At 50.5% G+C, this 22,963-nt stretch overlaps 1 protein-coding gene and 1 pseudogene across 1 annotated transcript in view; one reads left to right on the plus strand and one right to left on the minus strand.

The window, feature by feature from the left end:
- The window catches only part of LOC132085926 (zinc finger protein 239-like), a 33,370-nt gene extending 23,652 nt beyond the window's left edge, over positions 1-9,718 (plus strand). The window contains exon 4 of the mRNA XM_059491393.1: positions 9,324-9,718. Coding sequence (XP_059347376.1) covers positions 9,324-9,718 — 395 coding nt within the window. The remainder of the gene's footprint in view (positions 1-9,323) is intronic.
- The window catches only part of LOC132085897 (zinc finger protein 850-like), a 997,265-nt pseudogene that overhangs the window by 924,281 nt on the left and 50,021 nt on the right, over positions 1-22,963 (minus strand).

Genomic DNA, 22,963 nt, shown 5'->3' on the forward strand with positions numbered 1-22,963 from the left:
CCTCAGCAAGGCAGCCAGCAGCACCCGGGCAGGAGGACACAGAGGGTGGTTCCTTCCTGGCACAGGGCTTGTGGCCATCTCCAGGCACCGCTCTGGCTGGGATGCCCGCAGCCCCGGGCCCTGCCCACCCGCTCTGTCACCAGCACAAAGGCTTCAGCAGTACCACCACAGGACAAGGGGCTTCTGGCCATTTTCCCTTGACCACTGCACGCCTGGGCAGCTGGCTGAGCCAAGGTACCTTTCTCCCCCTCTTGCCCTATGCCCTGCAGACCCTGGGTAGCAAAAGAAAGCTCCTGGGAGTCTGTGTATTATAACACACTCTATATTCATATACTAAAGAAAAAAAAAAAACCAAAAAGAAGAAAAGAACAATCTTAAAGAAATGGAAAATTCCTGCTGGCTCAGGTGGCCCCAGCAGACAGAGCCTCTGGCATCAGCTCTCTGCAGAGCTGCAGCAGCGCAGCCAGCCGAGCCGTGGCAGACGAGGCCGTGTCCTCCATGTCCTGCGGAGCTGATCTTGCAGCCTCTGGAAGAGGGAATATCGCTCCCTCTGCAGTGCCTGGAGGCCATACAGTGTTTCTAGTGCCACGTCCGACATGGCACTGCTGATGTCCTCTGTCAGCGGTTCAAGAGCTGCAAGAGAGAGGGACAGAGCCACGGTCAGATCCCGGATCTGCGGGGAGCTGAGGAGAGCCCCCTGCCAGGGCCATCCCAGCCGGCTCTGGCCATGGCCAGGAGGGAGCAGGGACCAAGGGCACTGGCCCGAAGCTGCTGGCCACGGATCCCCAAGGTGGCCCTGAAATCTCTGTGTGCTGTGCCGATGCCGCCCCATGTCCGCACAAGGAGCAGAGCCCTCTGCAGCCGGGGCAGGACTTGCAGCTGCCCCGGCAGCCCCCGCTGTCAGCCCGCTGCCCTCACTCACCAGTGCAGATCAGCTGCAGCTCTTGCTGCTGCCCCCTCAGGCGCCGGCCGGCCATGTCTGTGAACACAGAGCCTGTCACGGCCCCAGCGGCACAGCTCCCTGCCAGCGGCGCTGCCGGCGCTGCGGCCACACGGGCTGCTGGCCCGGCAGGGCTCAGCCCGGCCCTTGCCGCACGCTGCCGGCCCAGGGCACGGCTGCCAGAGGGCGGCAGCAGCAATGCCCAGGCCAGGCGGGGCTCCACGGACATTACAGAGTGGCAGTATGACATCACAGAGAGGGTTCTGTGATATTACTGAGGGGTTATGACATCACAGAGGTTGCTGTGACATCACAGAGTAGGGTATTAGGCCATACTGCAGACTCTACTATCATGGAGGGTGGCTCTGTGACATCAGAGAGTGGGTTGTGACATCACTGTGTGTGTGAGTGACATCACAGAACAGGCTGTGACATCCCAGGACTGTGACATCATTGTGTTCCTTTGTGATATCACAGAGCTTTCTGTGGCATCACAGCACAGCTGTATGACTTCAAAGAGGGATATGCCAGTGTTGGCTGTGTGACACAGGATGGCTTTGTGACATTCCACAGTGGGCTGTGGACATCCCAGGAGGCTGTGTGACATCACAGGTGGCTGTGTGACATCACAGATGGCTGTGTGACATCACAGGGGATCTCTGCGACATCACAGGGGCTGTGTGAGATCCCTGGGGAGGTCACTCTGCCCCGGCCCACCTCACAGTTCCCTCAGAGCAGTCCAACCCTGCTCGTGCACAGCAGGGTCCCCTGTTCCCCTGTCCCCGCAGCCTCCCCCAGAGGATGTTCCACGAGTTCGATCCCAGAGCCTGACACAGGGACAGAGGGCCGGGGCCCTGGGGGTGGCACAGGGGGACAGGGACCCCCCGGCAGCGTCCCTGTGTCCCCCAGGGCCAGAGCCTGGGACAAGGCTCCTTTACCCTGCTACCAACGAGGCCTTGAGAGCGCTGAAAAAATCCCCAGCAAGGGAGCAGCAAAAACCAGACTGAATATAAAGGGACAGCAGCACAGATTTCCGTGGCAAGAGTCACTCTGCTGGTGACTGGACACTTCAGGCACACCAAGGAAAAAAAGCAACAACAAAACCAATCAAAATCCAGGCAATCAAACCACAAATTAACTAAGAACTGTCAAAATTTGTGCACCTGAATGTGTGCCTAAAGGACAGTGAGGGCAAGGATAAAATGAATGCAGCCTAAAAGCTAAACAGAACTCAAATTTCACAGGCCTTGATTGATACCTTAGACTTTAGTATTTAGCAAAATAACAGCACTTGACAGTACTTAACCTTACTTATAACCTAGGACTTAATGATTTTACAGTGGAAAAGCACTTAACAATATTCAGCTTAGCTTATAACTTATGTTAAACTTCACTACTTAGCAAAAGAAAAACTCCTAGCAGCATTTAACTTAGCTTACAGTTTTTGACTCACCCTTACCTACAGGCCTGACTGGCTCAGCTATCCAAGGCACTCAAACCCCTCAGAGAGCAGCATTTCTGCCACATTTCCCCAGCACAGGCACTCCTGTGTGCACACAGACACCAAGAGTCAGTGCAAGGCACCTGTGAGCAATTCCCCTGAGGGCAGGCAATGCTCACTGTGGATCCTTTGGCATCTCCCCAGCAAAGGGCAAAGGGTTGAGCCTGAAGGAGTGGGGGGATCGGCCCAGGCTCCAAGAGTTCCTGGCTGGGAGAGGCCTCACTCAGAGGGAGTCGCTGGCCCAGGAGAGCTCCAAGGGCTCCTTTTGGAGCGCTGTTTGCAGGGCCCCAAGAGAGGGGCTTCAGTCCCAGCAATGGTTCATCCTGGCTGCACTTGGCACCAACAGCTTTCTTTGGCAGTGTGAGAACAGGGATGTTGTACCACTGAGGGAACAGAAACAGGTCCCAGGGCTGCTGCTAAAGGACCCAGGAGCTGGTTGGGCAGCAGCAGTGCTTGGAGCAGACAGTGTTTGTGATGAGCTGCAGAGGAGCTGAGCCCAGGGGCTGTTGGCCAAAGCTGAGGCCCTCAGGAGGGGGAATGCAGCAGTACAGGGCCATTGAACCAAGGGACCATTGTGACACTGTGGGGCCCTGTGAGAGCAAGGGACCATTGTGACACTCTGGGACCTCATGGAACCATGGAGACCACGGTGACATTGCTGGGCCCCATGGAACCAAGGGGACAGTACTGACACTGTGTGACTCCATGGAATGTAGGGATTATTGTGCCACTGAGGGGCCCCATCAAACCAAGGGTCCATTGTGACACCAAGAGGCCTCATGGAACTGTGGAGACCATTATGGCACTTTGGGGTGTCATGGAAACAAGGGGCCATTGTGACACTGTGAGACCCCATGGAACCAAATGTCCACTGTGACATTGCAAGGCCTCATGCAACCATGGAACCATGGAAAGATCATTAAGTCACTTCACAGCCTCATGGAACCAGGGAGCCATTATGACACTGAGGGGACTCTTGGAATCCTGGAGACCATTGTGACACTACGACGCCTCATGGAATAAGCAAAGCATTGTGACACTGTGGGGCACCACAGAACCAAGGAGACTATTGTGACACTGTGGGGTACCATGAAACAAGAGGCCTTTGTGACACTGCAGGGCTGCATGGAACCAAGGGGCCATTGTGACATTGTCAGGCCTTCTGTCATCAGTGTTCCTGGGTCCCTGTGGTTCCATGAGGCCCCATGATGTCTCAAGGATCACTGGATACCACAAGGCCCTGAGGTATCCCAAAGGATCCTTGTTTCCAACTGGTCTCACTGAGTCAAAAGGGCCTCTGGATTCCATGAGAACCCACAGTGTCACAGTGTCCCTTTGGTTCCATTTCATCCTGTAGTGTCACAAGGATTCCTGGGAACCATGAGGCCCTGAGGTATCACAATGGATGGTTCCATGAAGCCCCAGAGTTTCACAGTCTCCTCTTGGTCCCAAAGGAGTCTCTGGATTCTACAAGACCCTGGAGTGTCACACGGCCGCTATTGTCCCATGAGGGTTTGCAGTGTGACAATGTCCCTAGGAGGCCCTGCAGTGTCACAGAGGAGCAGCACTGGAGTGGGCAAAGCACCAGGGGAGGTTTGGCAGTGTTCCCGTGTCTGTGACACAACAGTGGTGGCAACATCAACGTTCCCCTCTCTATGATACCACAGCGGTTCAAGACTGAGCATTGCCCTGTCTGTGACACCACAGGGGTGGCAGCCACAGTGTTCCCCACTCTGTGACACCACGGCTCTGGCAGGACCATGTCCCCCTCTATGTGACACCACAGCAGTGACAATTCCAACGGTCCCCTCTCTGTCCCACCACAAGGGTGGCAATTCCTATGTTCTCCTCTCTGTGACACCATAGCTGTGGTAGCTCTAAAATTCCACTCTCTGTGACACTACAGCAGTGGCTGCCCTAAATTCCTTCTCTGTGACACCACAATAGTGAGAGCCACAATATTCTCCTCTCTGTGACACCACAGCGGTTGCAGCCCCTGTGTTCCTGTCTCTGTGACAACACAGCTGTGCCATCCCTCTTCCCCCTCTCTGTGACACCACAGAGGTGGCACCCCCAGCGTTCCCCTCTGTATGACACCAACACAGTGACAGATCAAATATTCCCCTCTCTATGAGAAAACAGTGCTGGCAGCACCAATGTTCCAATCTCTCTGACACCACATTGGTGGCACACCCAACATTGCCCTGTCTATGAAAACACAGTAGTAGCAGCCCCAACGTTCCCCTCTCTGTGATACCACAGCAGTTGAAGCCACAACTTCCTCCTCTTTGTGACACTGCAGCTGTGGAAGCCCCACGTCCCTCTCTCTCTGGCACCACAGCAGTGGCTGCCCCAACCTTCCCCTGTCTGTGATACCACAGTGGTGGCAGCCCCAAAGTTCTCCCAGTGACACCACCGCTGTGGCAGTCCCAATGTCCCCTTCTCTGTGGCACCGCAGCAGTGGAAGCCCCAAAGTTCCCCTCTCTATGACACTGCAGGGATGGCCGTCCAAAGTTCTACTCTCTATGGCAGCGCCACAGTGGCAGTTCCAACATTCCCCTCTCTGTGACTCCTCAACATTTGCAGCCCCAGTATTTCCCTGTCAGTGACACCCCAGTGGTGGCAACCTCAAAGTTCCCCTGTTTGTGACATGACAGCAGTGGCAATACCAATGTCCCCCTGTCTATGACAGCAAAGCAATTGCAACCCCAGTATTTCCCTGACAGTGACACCACAGAGGTGGCACCCACAGCGTTCTCGTCTCTATGACAGCACCACAGTGGCAGCCCCAACATTCCCCTCTCTATGACACTGCAGAGGTGGCAGCCCCAAATGCTCCCCTGTCTGTGACACCACAGCGGTGACTCCCCCAACGTTCCCCTCTCTGTGATACCACTGAGTTGGCAGTCCCAACATTGACTTCTGTATGACACCACAGCGGTGGCAGCCCCAAGATTACCCTCTCTATGTAAAACAGGGATATGACAAAACAGGGGTAGCAGCCCCAAGGTTCCCCTGTCTTTGAGCCCACAAGGATGGCAGCCCAAACACTCCCCTCTCTATGATACCACAGCAGTGGGAGCCCCAGCATCCCCTGCCTGTGACACCACAGCTTTGACAGCCCCAACATTGCCCTGTCTGTGATATCACAGTGGTGGGAGCTCCAGCATCCCCTGTCTGTGACACCTCAGCTTTGGCAGCCCCAACATTCTCCTCTCTATGACTCCACAGCAGAGGCAGCACCAATATTCTCCTCTCAATGACAAGACAGCACTGGAAGCCCCAGCGTTCCCATGTGTATGATACCACTGTGGTGTCAGCCATAAAGATCCCCTCACTATAGCACCACAGCAGTGGCAGCCCCAGTGTTCCCCTCTCTAAGAAACCACAGCTGTGCCAGTCCCATTTTCCCGGTCTCTGTGACACCACAGTGGTGCTGCCCGAATGTTCCCCACTCTGTGACTCTGCAGCTGTGGCAGCAGCACTAGAACAGAATCAGCATCTGTGGAACACCAGGGGAGCAGGGGAGGAGCAGAGAAGGAGCAGTGGAACAGTGGGAGATGAGCAGTGTTGGAGCAGCAGTGGAGCAGCCGTGAAAGAGCAGAGGAACTGTGCTGAAACAGCACAGCACAGCTTCTGAGCAGCAGTGGAGTGAGCATAGAAAAGGAAGAACAGTGGTGGCACAGGAACTACAGCCGTGGAACAGTGGTGGCACAGGAGCTACAGCCATGGAACCGTGGTGGCACAGGAACTACAGCCATGGAACAGTGGTGGCACAGCCCCACAGCTGTGGAGCGGCGCCTGAGATGCCGAAGCTGCGGGACACAGAGTGGCTCCCAGTGCTGTGTCCTGCAGGAGCCGGCCCCGCACACACCAGAGCGATGCCCCTCAGGCTGAGCCAGAGCTGGGGGCACAGGCAGGAATTGCTGCTGGGCTGTGGAAGGTGTGGATCGAGTGCATTTAATGGTGACCTGGGGATTTGATCCTGCTCATTGTGGCTGCTTTTGTGCTGTTGTGACTCTTCCTGATCATCTGAAGTCATGAACTCAGGAGAAACTTGGGACAAAAGGAATCAAAGTGCCTTCTGTCCTGCTGTCTTGGTTTGGAAAGACAGGAGCCTGCTAAGGAAGGCAGGAGCCTCCCCTGAAATGGAGAATGTAAAATCCCCACCACCACCGAATTGCTAGAAATTTTAAATTAAGGGGAGCTCTCAGGCAAAAAATATGGGAGCAGGAAATAACAGTTCTTTCATAGAGAAGAAAATAAAAGGATAAAATAAACAATGCAGGAAACTAAAACAGCACTTAGAGAGTCAGAACACAACCTGACACCCTGTTGGTCAGGGTGTTAGTGGCAATCCAATTGGAAATGTGGCTGCAGTCCTCCTGGAGTGTCAGGTTCTGTTGGAGCAGGGGGTCCTGTAGAAAAGGGTGTAGTCTTTCTCTGAGGATCCAGTGGAAGAAGAGGCAGCTGCTGTTCCTCTGGGAAATCCAGTGGAGAAGTTGTGCTGCTATTCCAGAATCTCCAGATTCTAGCTGGCTAGAATGCTTGGCTCTTCCCTTTCGGCAGAGCATCTCCCAATGTGATGCTGTAGTTCTTATCAGTCACGCAGGGACATTCAATAGCCTGTTATCAGCAGATGTCCCCCCAGGAGGGAGGAGTGGTTGTGGAAGAGATAAGGAAAACTGCCATACAGATGGCAAATAGAATGCATCTTGCCTTGCAATCCGGGACACCTGCAGAGAAAGACATCTTGGTAGAATTTGAATGATTTCTGATTTGGGAAATCATTAAAAAAAAACTGGGTCAGTTATTGGCCTGTGGTTTGTTCTCATCCAGAAAGATGTTCCAAAGTACTGCAATTTGGCATTAAAAACCAGGAATGTGCCTCTTCATCTGGATATTGCACATGGACTGCAGAGCTATTTGTCGTCATTATGATAGGAAAACAATTGGAGATCTTTTCCCAATTTAACTCTTTCTTCCTGTCTCTGGGATTAGGCCTCCAACACCTGCTGTTGGAGTCTTCTTTCCATAATCTGCTCCTTTGGAGTTGGGATGTGACAAATCAGTGGGAAGAGGGAGAGACCATTAAAACTGCAAACTCTGTTTTTATAGTCTCTGGATTTCCAGTGCTTAGAAATTGTCATGTTTTCAACTGTCTGAACAAATCCCAAATTGCTTACTTTTTCTGTGGCAGGAAACCTTCCTTTGGCCCCATTTAGGAACTGACCCTGGGAAACACCTCATTGCAGATGCATTTTGTTGGTTTTGCTAAGAGATGACAAGAAAATCAGCACACGGGGCAGGGATGAGAGAAAGGGAAGAAACAATTCCTTTCTTTATCTTCCTTGTGGGAACTCTCCTCTAGAGATTGTGCTCCAGCCAGAGACTTCCCAGGCCAAGGGTTGAGGGGATCAATTCAGCTGAGGCAGTTGAGGCATCTCCTCCCTGGTCTGTAGCCCTGGGGCTGGCAGGGGACACGGGTGCCCCCCTTGCACCCCCTGGAATGGGGGATTCCTCCTGCCTCTGCCAGATGCTCCTGATCCTGGCATTAGCCCTGGCCTGGGTGCTCCTGCTCTGAGCTCCCTGCCATGGGCATTGCTGGTGCTGGAGGGCAGGAGGGAGGGATTCAGTGCAAACCTGGGAGGCGCCAGTGGCTCAGAGATGTGTGGAGGTGACAGTGACAGAGTGACATAGGGAGGTGCAGATGGACACAGGGACAAGACAACACCCCTGGGAAAACTTCTTGGAAATTTGGGGGACTTTGAGTGTAAAATACACACGAACATAGAGACACAGACACAGAATGCTGCAAAGCATTTCCCAGCTATCTTAAGTGGAACATGGAGCGTGTATTCTATTCCTATCTGATGGGGCAGTTACCTTCTGTTAATTGGGCAGTTTTCTTTATCTCTTCCAAAACCCATCCTCCCTCCCAGGAGATATCTTCTGTTAATGGGCCATTGAGTGCCACTGCATGACTGATAAAATTCCATCATCCCATTGTGAGAAGCTCCGCCCAGAGGGAGGAGCCAAGCATTCCTACCTGGATATAATCAGAGGGCTGGAAGACCAGAGTCAACCTTTTCTACAGGATTCCCATAGGAAGACCAGGCCAAACACCACCACCACTGGATCTTCAGAGGAAAATGCCACCTTCCTACAGGATCCCTGCTTCAACACAGCCACACCTGTCACTGCAGGCAGACTGTAGCCACCATTTATTGGGACTGCCACCGCCACTGTGACCCACTGGGTGTCAGGTCGTATTCTGAATCTGTCGGTGTTTTTTCTCTGTACTATTGCATTTATATTTTAATTTTCTGGCTACATAACTGTTATTCCTAGTCCGATATCTGTTGCCTTAGAGCCCCATAATTTCAAAATTATAACAGTTTGGAAGGAGGTTGTTTACTTTTTTCCATTTCAAGGGAGGCTCTTGCCTTCCTTAGCAGACACCTGTCTATTTAAACTGAGACAATGCCCCCGGACACCCAGGCAGGTGAGGAAGAAGTCAGTGCCCCTTTCCCCCTCTCTCCTGCTCCACCTCCCGGCCCAGCATGGCCCCCGGCTGCAGGACAATGCTGCTGCCAATGCCATCCTGCCGGGGAAGCACTGGGGACATCTCCTTCTCCTTCCCTGTGGCACAGAGGCAAATCCCATCCTGTCCTTGTCCTTCCTCCTGCAGGCAAGAAGCAGAGGATGGAGACCAGGGAGGACAAATCCCCACAGCAGAACCTCATGGAAAGGCCACTTTGAGCGGCTCTACTGTGCAGGAATCCAATGGAGAGGAAAAGTCCCAGAGGTCCCACAGGACGAGGGGCACCAAACCCAGCCTGGGTTGCTCTGAGGAGGAAAGACCCACCCTGGGCCAGGAAGGTGGACAGAGCTTCAGCCAGGGCTCGGAGCTGGTGGCCCAGGAGCAGCTTCATGATGGGGAGAAGCCCTACAAGTGCTTGGAGTGTGGGAAGGGCTTCAGGTGCAGCTCTGAGCTCGTCACCTACCAACACATCCACACCGGGGAACGGCCCTACGAGTGCCTCGAGTGTCCAAAAATGTTTCACACCACTTCCACTCTCGTCAGGCACCAGCGGATTCACACAGAGGAGAGGCCCTTCCGCTGCCCTGAGTGCAGGAAGGGCTTTAGAGAGAACATCAGCCTTGTTACCCACTGGTGCATCCAAACCAGGGAGAGGCCCTACGAGTGTCCCAAGTGTGGGAAGAGCTTCACCCAGAGCTCTCATTTGACCAAACACCAACAGAGGCACCGGTAAGGGAAGCCCTGCAAATGCCCCCACTGCAGGAAAAGCTTCTTGCACTGCTCCAGCTTCATCCCCCATTGGAGGATCCCCTTTGGGAAGAGCCCTGGTGATCCATGTTCCCTGTCATCAAAGCTGGGAAGACAGCTGTCCCTTTTCCTGTCCCTGCCAATGACATGATATGGGTCCAAGAACATGAGGGTCTGGCCATGTTTGTGTCATTATATTCACTCCCACATCAGGTTATTGCTAGGGGCAGGAAAGGGACTGTCTCTCTCCTCCCCTGAGGAGAAGGGCGTCCTTTCCAGGCAGGAGTGAATATGTGGCTGGAAAGAGACAGTCAGTGGTGTTGTAGTTTTCCCTGTAAATAGTTTTTCTGATCCTTTCTGTTACCAGTGTTGTTGCTGTTCCAGTTTGTTCCTTATCTGGTTGCTGTTCCTAATAAATTGTTCTTATCCCAGCCCAGGATCTTTGCCTTTTGTGCTTTCCATGGGAGGCAGGAGGGCAGCGAGGGCAGCGCGGTTTTAGCAGGAGCAGAAAATTGGGGAATCCCATACCTGCACCCCGGCCCAAGGAAACCGAGCATCCCAGCTGGTGCCAGCCCTGGTGGCCATGGCAACAGCCTTGGGAGCGGGTCCCTGGTTGGGGCTGTGGGAACCTCTTCCCTCTGGTGCCCAGGGACAGGAGTGGAGGGAACGGCTGCAGCTGAGTCGGGGCAGGCTCCGGTTGGATGTCAGGAAAAGGTTTTTGCCCAGAGGCTGCTGGGGCCCTGCCCAGGCTCCCCAGGGAAGGGTCCCAGCTCCAGGGCTCTCTGAGCTGCAGCAGCGTTTGGACAGCGCTGCCAGGCCCAGGCTGGCATTGTTGGGGTGTTCTGTGCAGGGCCAGCAGTTGGACTGGAGGATCCTGATGGGTCCCTCCCAGCTCAGCCAATTCTGTGGTTCTGGGATCCCATGAGCCTGGGGATGGGGCTGACAATGGTTGCCATGGCAACAGGCTGTGGCTGCAGGCCTGAGCTGGTGTCCATGGCAACCACCCCTGGCATGGGGTCTCCATGGAGCTGCCGAGGGACTGACCATAGCAACAGGGGGCTGGTGATGGTTGCCATGGAAACTGACCATAGCAACAGGGGGCTGGGGATGGTTGCCATAGAAACTGTCCAGAGCAACAGGGGGCTGGGGAGGGTTGTCATGGAAACTGTCCAGAGCAATGGGTTCTGGTGATGGGTGCCTGCTAAGAACTGAGTTGCCACAGGCACTCAGAGGGGTTCCATCGGAGGTGCCCTGATTTTTTAAGATTTTCTAAGATATTGAAATTCTTGTAGCGAACTTTCTCACACACTTGCTGTAAATAACTCATTGTTTTGCATTCCTTTATGGAGGAGGAGAAAGTTGATGGATTCTTAGTTTGTCCAGTGTCATTGGAGAGGTGGCACTGTCACCCACCAATCCACTGTCACTCTTGGGAAACTATAAATGTTGGAGTCAGTGTCGCCCTGGTTTTCTAGGATTTTCTAAGCCTTCTGATGTTGACATTCTTGTAGTGAACTTTCCCACACACTTTTTCTGTAAACAACTCATTGTTTTTCATTCCTTTTGGAGGATGAGAGATTTGATGGACTGTTGGTTTGACCTGTGGCATTGCAGAGGTATCACTGTCACCTTCCAATCCGCTGTCACCCTTGTAAAACTATAAATAGTGGAGTCAGAGAATAAAACTTCCCTTTTTTCCTTTCACCTGAAAGTGGTGTGTGCCTGTGTCCTTTCGTGTCGGTTGGCGATAAGTCAGAAAATAAACTTCATTTTTTTTTCACCATGAGAACAGCGGTGTGCGCTTGTGTTCTTTTGTGACCTATAGCAACACATGAGGACATTCCAAGAGTCTCCAGCCTGTTCCAGAGCTGGAATGTCACACACAGAGACAGGGGCTCCATGAAGACCTCCCAGAGCTTTCTGGGGATGGTAAAGAGCCCTGTGCTCAGAGGCAGTCACAGCCATTCCATGGTGACATCCCAGGGGACCTTGTGCTGCAAAGGCACCGATCTGTCACAGGCACTCACGGGGGCTCCACGGTGACATCCCAGGAGTCCCCAGGCTGCCAAAGACCCAGGATGTCCCAGACACTCACAGGGGTTCCTGTCATGGGCCGAGTGGGAGATTCAGGCAAAAGCTTTGTTTCTTCCTTGGAGAAATTCCTGCTGAGTCATGGGGTGGAGAAATGGCACACAGCAGCCACCATAGAAGCCATAAAACCCTCCAGAACCCCATGACTTCTAAAATTCCATCTCAGAGAGGAGACTGGGAATGGCTGGATCCAATCCCAGCCCCAGACATTGACAAAGGTGCAAAAGATTGGACAGGGGGAATTGAACTTGTCCCACAGGATTAATGATGGTATACCAGACAGATTTCTAGAAATTCTGATTGTGCTTAGACAGAAAGATCTTGATCAGAGTTATTTCCTCCACAGCATGGGAGCTGTAACAATTAGAATGTTCTTTCCTAGGAAGAAATTTTGAAGTCAACAGGGCCTTGCTGGAGTTGTTGGAGCCCATTGCAGGCAGAGCCTCCTGCTCCAGCAGGAACTGCCTTTCCTGTGCTATCAGCAGGGCAGGTCCCGCTGCAGGAAAAGCCCCAGGCCAGCCCCAGCACAGGGAAGGGCTCAGGCACAAGGGCAGAGTGCCGTGCTGGGAGCTGTGCCAGGGAGAGCCTGAGGCACCAAAGGCACCTTGGCAGCAGCAGCTGCTTGCAGGCCACGGCCAGAAGCCTCCCTTGACAGCCCGGCCTGGTGGCCACCACTGCAGAGCTGCTGCCTCAGGGCTCATTCCTGGCTGGGCTCTGAAAAGCCACTTCTGCTCCAGGAGCCTGACTGGGAAGCCACTGGCCCCAGCACCTTGGGGACAAGATATTAATGACAAAACTCTTCATGGCAGCAGAGCCAAGGCAGGGGCAGAGGAAAGGGCAGAGCCAGGCCCAGGGGACAGGGCTGCCATGGTGATGGCTGTGAGGTCACTGACCCAGCAGCAGCCTGGCTGCCCTCAGCAGACATTCTGGCCAGAAGCCTTGTGAGGGCACCCAGCACATCAGAGAACCCACAATGCAGGAATTCTGTCACTGGAGATGAGAGGGTGTCAATGGGCAACGCTGCACAAAGCTCCTGCTCTTGGATAATTCCTGGGATGGGGAATCCACTTCTCTGGAAAAACGGTTGCCATTTTGTGCCACTCTCATAATTATAAAATATTTCCTCTTTCTAACAAATGTAAATCTACCCTCATTCAATTTAGAAATATTGAGCCTGTCACTGCAAGATTTGGGAGAAAATGCCTTTGACCACATTTTTCCGTTTTCACAGTCCTTGGAGAGGACTCAAAAATCTCCCAAGATGGGATTTGGAGGCCTCATCATATAACCAGCAGAGATGGGCTGATGGCTCTGGGGTTGTTCCAGATTGCAAGGCAAGATGTACTCTATTGCCATCTCTATGGCAGTTGTCTTGTCAAGTGGGCAGTTTTCCTTCTCTCTCTGACTGGACATCTGCTTATAATGGGCTATTGAATGTCACTGCATGACTGATAAGAACTACAGCATCCCATTGTGAGATGTGAGCCCAGAGGGAGGAGCCAAGCATTGCTACCCAGATATAATCTGGAGATTCTGGAATACCAGAACAGCTTTCTCCACTGGATTCCCCAGAGGAACAGCAGCTGTCTCTTCTTCCACTGGATTTTCAGAGGAAGAATACATCCTTTTCTACAGGACCGCCTGCTCCAACAGAACCACACCTGACACTGCAGGAGGGCTGCAGCCACATTTCCAATTGGACTGCCGCCAACACCCTGACCCACAGGGTGTCAGGTTGAGTTGTGACTGTCAATGTTTTTCCAATGTACTGCATTGTTTATTTGTTTAATTTTCTTCCCTAATAAAGAACTGTTATTTCCTGCTCCCATATCTGTGCCTGAGAGCCCCCTTTATTTCAAAATTATAACAATGTGGAGGGAAGAGGGCTTACATTTTCCATTTCAGGGGAGGCTCCTGCCTTCATTAGCTGACACCTGTCTTTTCAAACATTAACAAGGGGAAAGTTTCAAAGCCTCAGTTATACAGCAAACAAAGTTTGGAGGAACAAATAAAATGGGAATTGGGGATGTTCTTTTAGTTCCAGAAGCAGGATGAAATTTATTAGGACAGGATTTACAGGTGCATTTTGACATTCTCTGGAGTGCTCCCAGAGAAAGGGAAAATGGTAGTTGAGCTTCTCCAATTAAGGGAAGAAAACGAGGAGAAAATTCAAGAGATGATTTGGGCAAAACCAAAAAACTGAGGTAAATTGAACATTAAACCTATAGTAATAAAAATAGTTAATGTGAACCATCCAGTTCAGCTATGACAATATCCACTCTCCCTGGAGGAGAGATGGGGACTGCAGCCACTGATCCAGGACCTACTTGAGGACAGGATCTTAGAACCATATATGTCCCCCCATAATACACCCATATTACCAGTAAAGAAGTCAGATGGACTTACAGGCTTGTCTAAGATTGGAGAGAAGTGAACAAAAGAATAGTGAATCGGTACCCAGTAGTGCCTAATCCCTATACACTCCTAAGTAACATCCCAGTGGTTTAGTGTGATAGACCTAAAAGATGCTTTTTGGGCATACCCACTGGCAGAGAAAAGTGGGTTATATTTGCTTTTGAATGGGAGAACCCCGATTCTGGGAGAAAGCAACAGCTTCAGTGGACTGGGTTACTCCAAGGGTTTTCTCAACCCCCAAACTGTTGTTATCTTGTTGTATTTCATATTTCTAAAGTCCCATATTGTCACAAACATATTTCTAAAGTCTCGTACCTTCTCGGTGATATTTCTTGGGGGCAGTTCTTCACATCACAGACTTCACCTCCTTCTTGTTGCTGCTTCTTAGTCAGGGCTCCTTCCAGGCTCTCCCTGACTGGCCAAGCCCAGCCCCTTTTATCCCAGTTTTCTTCACTAGCTACGGCTGCAGCCCAGTTAAGGACATCGCAGCTGCAGCCCACCAAGAACAACTTGGGCTTATCGGGGCAAGGCCTATATACAGATATTCAAATACAATACAGATATTTTACTAGGCCTCCTACTATACCAAACCTCTTTGGTCAAGCCCTAGGAGAAGTAACACAACTCTTCTCCATTAAACCTGAGATAAAGCTCATCCAATATGTAAATTATTTGCTTCTCTCAGGATGGGAAGAAAAAGAAGTTTGGGAATCCACCATAGTGTTGTTAAATTTTCTGGGGCGCCAAGGACTTCAGGTATCAAAAGGGAAACTCAAATTTGTAGAAAGGGAAGTGAAATATCCAGGACATATCATTTGTCAAGGGAGCTGGGGGCTGAACCCTGAGAGAATTACAGGAATAGTCTCATTCCCACAGCCAAAAACTAAGAAAGAAGTCAGAAGGTTTTTAGGCCTGTTGGGATATTGTAGGCTATGGATTGGAGGATACACGCAGGCAATCTGGTTCTTGTGTGAAAAGTTAATTGGAGAGATTAGGTGGGAAAAAGACAATGAACAAACGTTTGAAGCTGTGAAGCAAAAATTAGTCAGTGCACCAGCCCTGAGTCTTCCTGCCTTAGACAAACCCTTCTATCTGTCTGTGGATATAGAAAAAGAGGTAACACATGAAGTGTTAGCCTAGGACTGAGGAGGATCCAGGAAACCAGTGGCCTATTTATCAAAATTACTAGAGCCTGTCAGACAGGGGTGGCCAACCTGCATTCAGGTGCAGCAGTGACTTCCCTACTCATAGCAGAAAGCAAAAATTAGCACTTTAATTGAAAATTGAAGATATATGTCCCAGACTCAGTAACGAGTATCCTGAGAAATGGCTCACTGATTCCCAAATGCTAAAGTATGAAGCCATCTTAACAGATAATGTTTTAGAGCTAATCGTCAGTAACCAACTCAACCCTGCCCCGTTTTTGTATGGAGAACCAGATGAGGCACTAATACATAATTGCCTAGAGGTTATAAACTGTCAAACTAGAGTAAGAGAGGATGTAACAGATCAACCACTCCAAAGTGAAAAACAATTGTACATCGATGGATCTTCACAGGTAATAAAGGGGCACAGGGTATTGGGGTACGCTATAGTGCATGAAGGGTTGGTAGCCATAGAAAAGATAAAGTTACTTTCCAACTGGTCAGCCCAGGCATTGAGTTGTATGCCCTAAAACAAGCTCTGGATATATTAGCACAGAAAAGGGGAACAATATATACAGACTGAAAATACACTTTTGGAATAGTGCATATATTTGGAAAAAATTGGGAAGAGAGGGGGCTATTAAACTCAAAGGGAAAGGGATTGATTCACAAAAAATTTCTTTTAGAAGAGTTAGAAACCTTACAATTACCAGAGTAAGTAGCAGTGGTGTATGTTAAAGGACATAAAAAAGGGGCAACTCAGGAGGAGTGAGGGAACAATTAGGCTGATCTAGAGGCTAAAAATGCAATTGAATCAGAGACAAAAACACTAATAATAGTATTAACACCCATGAGAGAAATGCAAAAAGTCCCTGTATTCAGTGGGACAGAAGAGGAAGAACTCCTTAAAAGAGGAGCCAAGAAAGATAAAAAAGAGAAGTGGAGATTACCAGATGGAAGGCAAATGTTGAATAAACTCCTGGCCAGGAAAATGCTAGAAGGCATACATGGAACAACACATTTGGGTACACAAGTGCTAAGTGATCAATTTCTAAGGGATTTGGGATGCAAAGGAATTTTCAGAATAGCTAAGCAAGTAACTGGAGGGTGTGTGATATGCCAACAAGTGTATAAGAAAATCATGAGGAAAACACCCAGAAGAGGGTGACAACTAGCCTTAGAGCCCTTCCAAAACATCCAAGTAGACTTTACTGAGCTTCCCTAGGTACAATGGTGGAAATTTTTGCCACTGATAGTAGATCACGTGACTTATTGGGTAGAGGTGGTACCCACTGTGAAAGCCAATGCCAATGTTGTGAGTAAAACACTTCTAGAATCAATCATTCCCTGATATGGGATGGCAAACAGGATTGATTCAGACTGGGGAACTCATTTCACATTGAAGATATTGCAGAAAGTTGTTCAGGCCCTGGGAGTAAAATGGGAATTACACACTCCATGGCATCCACAGAGTTCTGGTCAGGTTGAGAGAATGAATCAAACTCTTAAAAGAGCTCTGTTTAAGCTAATGATTGAAACCCAAGTGTCATGGATAAAATGTCTCCCTTTGGCCTTATTAAGAATTATTAAGAATTATTAAGAATTAGAACCCAACCCCAGTCAGATCTGGGGATATCACCCTATGAAATGATGTTTGGGTTTCCCTTCCAGACCTCACCCCAGAAGGTTGCCACCTATGAGGAAGGGGAAACCAATGCCAAGAAATTTGTTATGTCCATAGCACAAACCTTAGAAGGGCTAAGACATAAAGGGGCAATGACTTAATCTACCAGCCTGAATTGCAGAATCCATAATATTAATCCTGGGGATTGGGTGATGATCAAGCCACAGGGAGATCAGTCTCTAACTCCCCAGTGGGAAGGAACCTTTCAGGAACTGCTCACCACCAAATCGGCCGTGCGAACTGCAGAGCAGGGATGGATTCATGGCAGCATAGTCAAAGGCCCAGTAGAAGAGCCCAAAGAGTGGACTGTAACATCCAGGCCAGGTGAAACAAAATTGACTCTCAAGCAGAGACTGAAAGACAACCAGAAAAACACCAAGACACCCAAAAAGTGGAGTCAAGCTTCCACCAACCAGCTTGAGAACTCTTCCTGTTTTAATGGATGAGAAATACCAGCATTTGTTGAGGAGAAGTACACAAGGGACTCTAAAAGGTAATGGGACAGCTTCTTTAAGAAAATAAGACAAAAGAAGGGAAACAAGACTGGGTTGGCCCCTTTGTTTGCTACCAAGAAGGCTCCATACCCCTGCTGTGGGTAACAACCCCGTAGGCATGGTAAGGTAGGGACAAAAGGCCATACCAGACCTCTATAATTCCTCAGTTGTCTTTTAATTCAACAGGGACTGGAGGGCAGGACTGAGTTGGCCACTGTACTGACCCCTAAAATACACTGACTATGGATAGCAGCTACATAGGCACGGTAGATGGGAGTCAAAGCCATACTGGACCTCTGGGATGCCATTTTGTGCATTCCAAATAAATGTGTCTAAGGAAAACCTGAGATTTTTTTCTCCTGTTCCCACTGTCCTTGGCCACATCAACAGATGCTGGTGTGACTCATTCAAGAGAGACAGAAATTTTTTTACTTAAATTTTTCGTGCAAAATGACTTCTACAAAAAGAAAAGGAGGTTTGTTACAGATGAGTAATTCTATGGTTGACTCTCACAGTTAAGGGGTGAATATTAAATATATGTTAAGAGAAGTTTTGTAGATGTATAGTTATCCTTCCCCTCCCCCTTGCATTGTTATCACAGGACGGCCTCAGTAGTTGGGGCATTTGGGAGGGTCGGCTTGTTACTATGGCAGCACCTGACCTCCAATCAAGGTGTAAGACAGTGATCTCTGCCACTAGACAGAGAAAAAGGAGTCGATTGACAAGACTTTGGGAGGGGCTAGAGGTGTAAAAGACAAAGCATCATTTTGTAGATGAGCACATGATGACTGAATTCTTTGCTTCCGGCACTGTGTTCTTTTCTTTATTCAGTCTTCTGTTGTATTTGAAAAGATATGAAATCAAGAACCTTCTGTTGTATTTTGATAAGGACTTAATAAACCATTGAAAATATTGAAAGTGAAAATCATGTCTCACATGGGGCTGGGGAATCTGAGGTGTGGCTGTCCACAATGGACTCCAGTTCCAATGTATAACTCTTCTGACATGGCCAGACCTCCTTAGGAGCAGCACTACATCAATATCAGGAATGGAATGCTGCAATCACCTCTTCTCAAAAGAGAAAAATAATAAAATAGAGTCTTTAAAATAGGATTACATATTTCTTAGAAGCTCAGTGAAACATTTCTCTGTAACTGTAAAAGGAAACCTTCCTGATGAGCTGCTCCAGACCAGAGGGAAATCAAGGCAGAGCCATGGTTTGGCAGGACTTGCCTGATCCTAATGAGCTCTGAGGTGCATTTGAAGCTGAGCCCTTGAACCTCAGGGCCTGAGAGGAGATTGCACAAACCTTTCCAGGAGTCAAAGTCAGAGGAAAGACCCAAAGTGTCTCAAAGCATGAATGGGTCCCACTGAAGTACCTCTCCAACACAGGCTCCTCATGGACTCCTTGCAGGAGAGAATTGGAGGCCAGGATGGCACAAAAACCTCTCAGAGATGGAGAGTGGAGAAAGAAATATCCAAAGTACCTTAAAACCTTGAGTACCTCAAAACATTAATGAGCCCCACTGAATGTCAGTACAAAACTCTCAAGGGACTCATTAAAATAGATAATTGGGGCCATGATTGCACAAACCTCTCACAGAGTCTGTATCCAAAGGGCAACACCAAGTACCTTAAAATAACTGAAGTACCCTGAAGCATTAATGACCCCCACTGAGTGTTGTTACTGACAAAGCCTCTCCAGGGACTTTAGTAGATAATTGGAAGCCATGAGTACACAAACCTCTCAGAGACTCCAAGGCAAAAGCCAAACCCAAAGTCCTTTGAAAAACCTGCAGTACCTGCAGGGAGCATTCAGGAGCCCCCCGGGCCATTCCTGAGCAAGACTCCCCAGGGACTCCTTCCAGCAGATCCTTGAGGCCACTGGGATGTGGGCTAGGGGGGGATGCTGAGGGCAGGACAAGGGGCTGACAGTGCCCAGCCTGGATGGGGATGTTCCAGGAGGCCCCAGTGCCTCAGGACAAGGTGTCTCCTCCCAGGTCGTGGTGGCACAGACCCTGCTGTGCCCCAGGGCACCAAGACTTGGCTTCTCTTTGTCCCCACCTGTCATCACTGGCCTCCAGTTCTCTGCTCTGCCTGGGGCCTGGGGACACTTTCTCAGTCATGTCCCTCACTGGGACCCATTAAAAGTCTAAGAAACTTTGGAGTTGGGTTCTGACTTGGAGTTCTGGAGAGGTTTCTTCAGCTCCCTCTCAGGGACTGATATTCAGGGCCTGAGCACAAAGCCCCAGAGGCTCATTAAAGTTCTTCTACTGTGTCTGTGCTGCTGAGCTGGGCTTGGCTCCTGGCACAGAGGCAGCTCCTGGTAACCAAGAAGAGCTTCAAAAGCACATTTCTCTTAATGAGCAGCTTTTCTCCAAGCCCAGCAGGGCTGGGGCACTGCCTGCAGCCACCCCAAGCACAGAACAGAGGCACAGGGAGCTTCAGTCAGGGCTAGGAAGGTGCTGAGAAGTGCCTGGGACAGAATAACTGCCAGCCCTTGGCACAGGAACCCCTGGCAGCAGGACAATGCAGCTGCAGCTCCTGGAGCCATCTTCTCAAGCTGGAACTTCCCAATGCCTACAGACGCTGTGAGTACATTCTCTGATTGTCTCTTGTGCAGAGCAGCCAGGGGTGCCCAGGGCTGTCCTGCAGAGCAGGGTCCTGCAGCCCAGGGCACTGTGCTGGGGCAGGGACTCTTCTGCCTGCCAGGGACAGCTCTCAGCCAGCCCTGGCAGCTGCTGCCAGCACTGGGGGACAAGATCTGGGTGGGAGGAGACAGCTGGTAGGGCTTGGAAGTGTTCTTGTGTGGTGAGGATGCTGCAGTGTTCAGGGCTGCTCTTAGCATGGCATTTAACTGCAGCACATTTCCAAGTACATTATACAGGGAGCATAGCAAGGCAGGGGCTGCATAAAAGCGAAAATCCTGCTTTTTTAATATACTGCTCTGGGTTGCCTGGATCGAGCCTATAGATTTTCATCTCTCAGTTTAGAATGGAATAATAAAAACATTTTGTCTCAGATCTGAATAAACCAGGCAGTGACAGATATCTGCACAGGGCCCCTTTGAGGCAGCATCAGTGTCGCTTTTCCAGCCTCCTCAGGGTTGCTCTGATATTCCTATCAGAGGCTGCAGAGCCAGAGCATCCCCTGGGCAGTGCCAGAGCTGGGAGGGGTCTGCAGGGCAGAGCTGAGCCCCCAGGGCTGGGCTGGGCTCTGGCAGCACTGGCAGGGCCCAGCCCTGGGCACAGGGAAGCAGCTGCTGGCAGGGACAGCTCCAGGCAGCAGAGACCTGGGCAGGCAGTGGGGGGAAAGTGCCCCCAAGATGTGCTGGGATATTCAAAGTCTTCTCCAAACCCAACTATTCCATGATTACTTTTTATACAGATCCCCATTCCAAGACAGCTCAAATGTCCAACAGCAGCTCCATCAGGCACTCCCTCCTGCTGGCATTGGCAGACACGCGGCAGCTGCAGCTCCTGCACTTCTGCCTCTTGCTGGGCATCTCCCTGGCTGCCCTCCTGGGCAACGGCCTCATCATCAGCGCCGTAGCCTGCGGCCACCACCTGCACACACCCATGGTCTTCCTGCTCAACCTGGCCCTCACTGACCTGGGCTCCATCTGCACCACTGTCCCCAAAGCCATGCACAATTCCCTCTGGGACACGAGGAACATCTCCTACACAGGATGTGCTGCACAGGCCTTTTTCTTTCTTTTATTTATCACAGCAGATTATTCCCTCCTGACCATCATGTGCTATGACCGCTACGTGTCCATCTGCAAACCCCTGCACTATGGGACCCTCCTGGGCAGCAGAGCTTGTGCCCACATGGCAGCAGCTGCCTGGGCCAGTGCCTTCCTCTATTCACTGCTGCACACAGCCAATACATTTTCCCTGCCCCTGTGCCATGGCAATGCCCTGGGCCAGTTCTTCTGTGAAATTCCCCCGATTGTCAAACTTTCCTGTTTAAATTCCCACCTCAGGGAACTTGGAATTCTTGCTGTCAGTATGTGTTTAGTATTTGGTTTTTTTGTATTCATTGTTTTCTCCTATGTGCAGATCTTCAGGGCTGTGCTGAGGATCCCCTCTGAGCAGGGACAGCAAAAAGCCTTTTCCACCTGCCTCCCTCACCTGGCTGTACTCTCCCTGTTGGTCATTACCGGCATATTTTCCTACTTGAAGCCCCTGTCCATCTCGTCCCCATCCCTGGATCTGGCCCTTTCAGTTCTGTACTCAGTGGTGCCTCCAACCCTGAACGCCCTCATCTACAGCCTGAGGAACCAGGAGCTCAAGGCTGCTGTGAGGAGACTGATGACTGGATGCTTTCAGAAACATTAAACTGCTGGCCAATTTCTGCAAATCATTTATAATAAAAGTCATCTTTGATACTTCCTGTTTCTTTGTTTGTGGATTTTTTTTCTTTTGTTTTACCTCTTTCATATTGTCCACAGATAAATGTCATTGTTTTTGCCATTTCTCATTTTGTTTCTCTCCATCTTCCCTGTGGCCACAGATGGTGTCAATGAGGTGCTGCGCCTTCGGTGGCTTGTAAAGGAACTAAAGGATCTCCGAGCAAAGTTTTCTTCAGAGATGCCCTTTTGTTGCCTTCTCTGGAGCTGCAGCAGCAATGTCTGTGTGCAGAGCTGAGGGCAGGTCAGTGCTGGCCCAGCAGCTGTGCCCAGCAGCAGCAGCACTTGGTGTTGCCAGTGCTGCTGCCGTGGCCCTGCCCCGCTGCCCTGGTGGCCCTGGTGTTGCTGTAGGGTCTGAGTGCTCTCGGGGCCGGGCACAGTCCTGGGGGTGGCAGTGCTAGGGCTGCAGCAGGGACAGGCCAAGAAATATAAATAATTTGTAATATAAGTAATCTGTAATATAAGTAATCTTTGATAGCTCTTTTGGATTTGTTCTTTTTTTCCCTGTGTTTTAGTTTTTATTATTGTCCACAAAGTAAAAGCATTGTTTGTGCCATTTCTCATTTTGTTTCTCTACACCTTCTCTGTGCCCACAGGCTGTGTCAATGAGGGGCTGTGCTCTTGGTGTCTTTAAAGGAGCTAAAGGATCTCCCAGCAAACTTTTCTGCAGCGATCCCCTTTTGTTTTCTTTTCTGGAGCTGAAGTAGCAATGTCTGTGTGCAGAGCTGGGGGCAGATCAGTGCTGAGTACATCAGCTTTGGTCCTGCTGGCCACACCATTCCTGATCCAGCCCAGGAGCCATTGGCCTTCTTGGCCACCTGGGCACACTGGCTGCCTCATGTCCAGGCTGCTGTCCATCAGTGCCCCAGGTCCCTTTCTGCCTGGCTGCTGTCCAGACACTCTGTCCCCAGCCTGTAGCACTGCAGGGGTTGTTGTGGCCAAAGTGCAGGACCCAGCATTGGACTTGTCAAACCTCACCTCCTTGGATTCA

This window comes from Ammospiza nelsoni, chromosome 33, assembly GCF_027579445.1.
Source record: "Ammospiza nelsoni isolate bAmmNel1 chromosome 33, bAmmNel1.pri, whole genome shotgun sequence".
In the NCBI taxonomy this organism is placed as follows: domain Eukaryota; kingdom Metazoa; phylum Chordata; class Aves; order Passeriformes; family Passerellidae; genus Ammospiza; species Ammospiza nelsoni.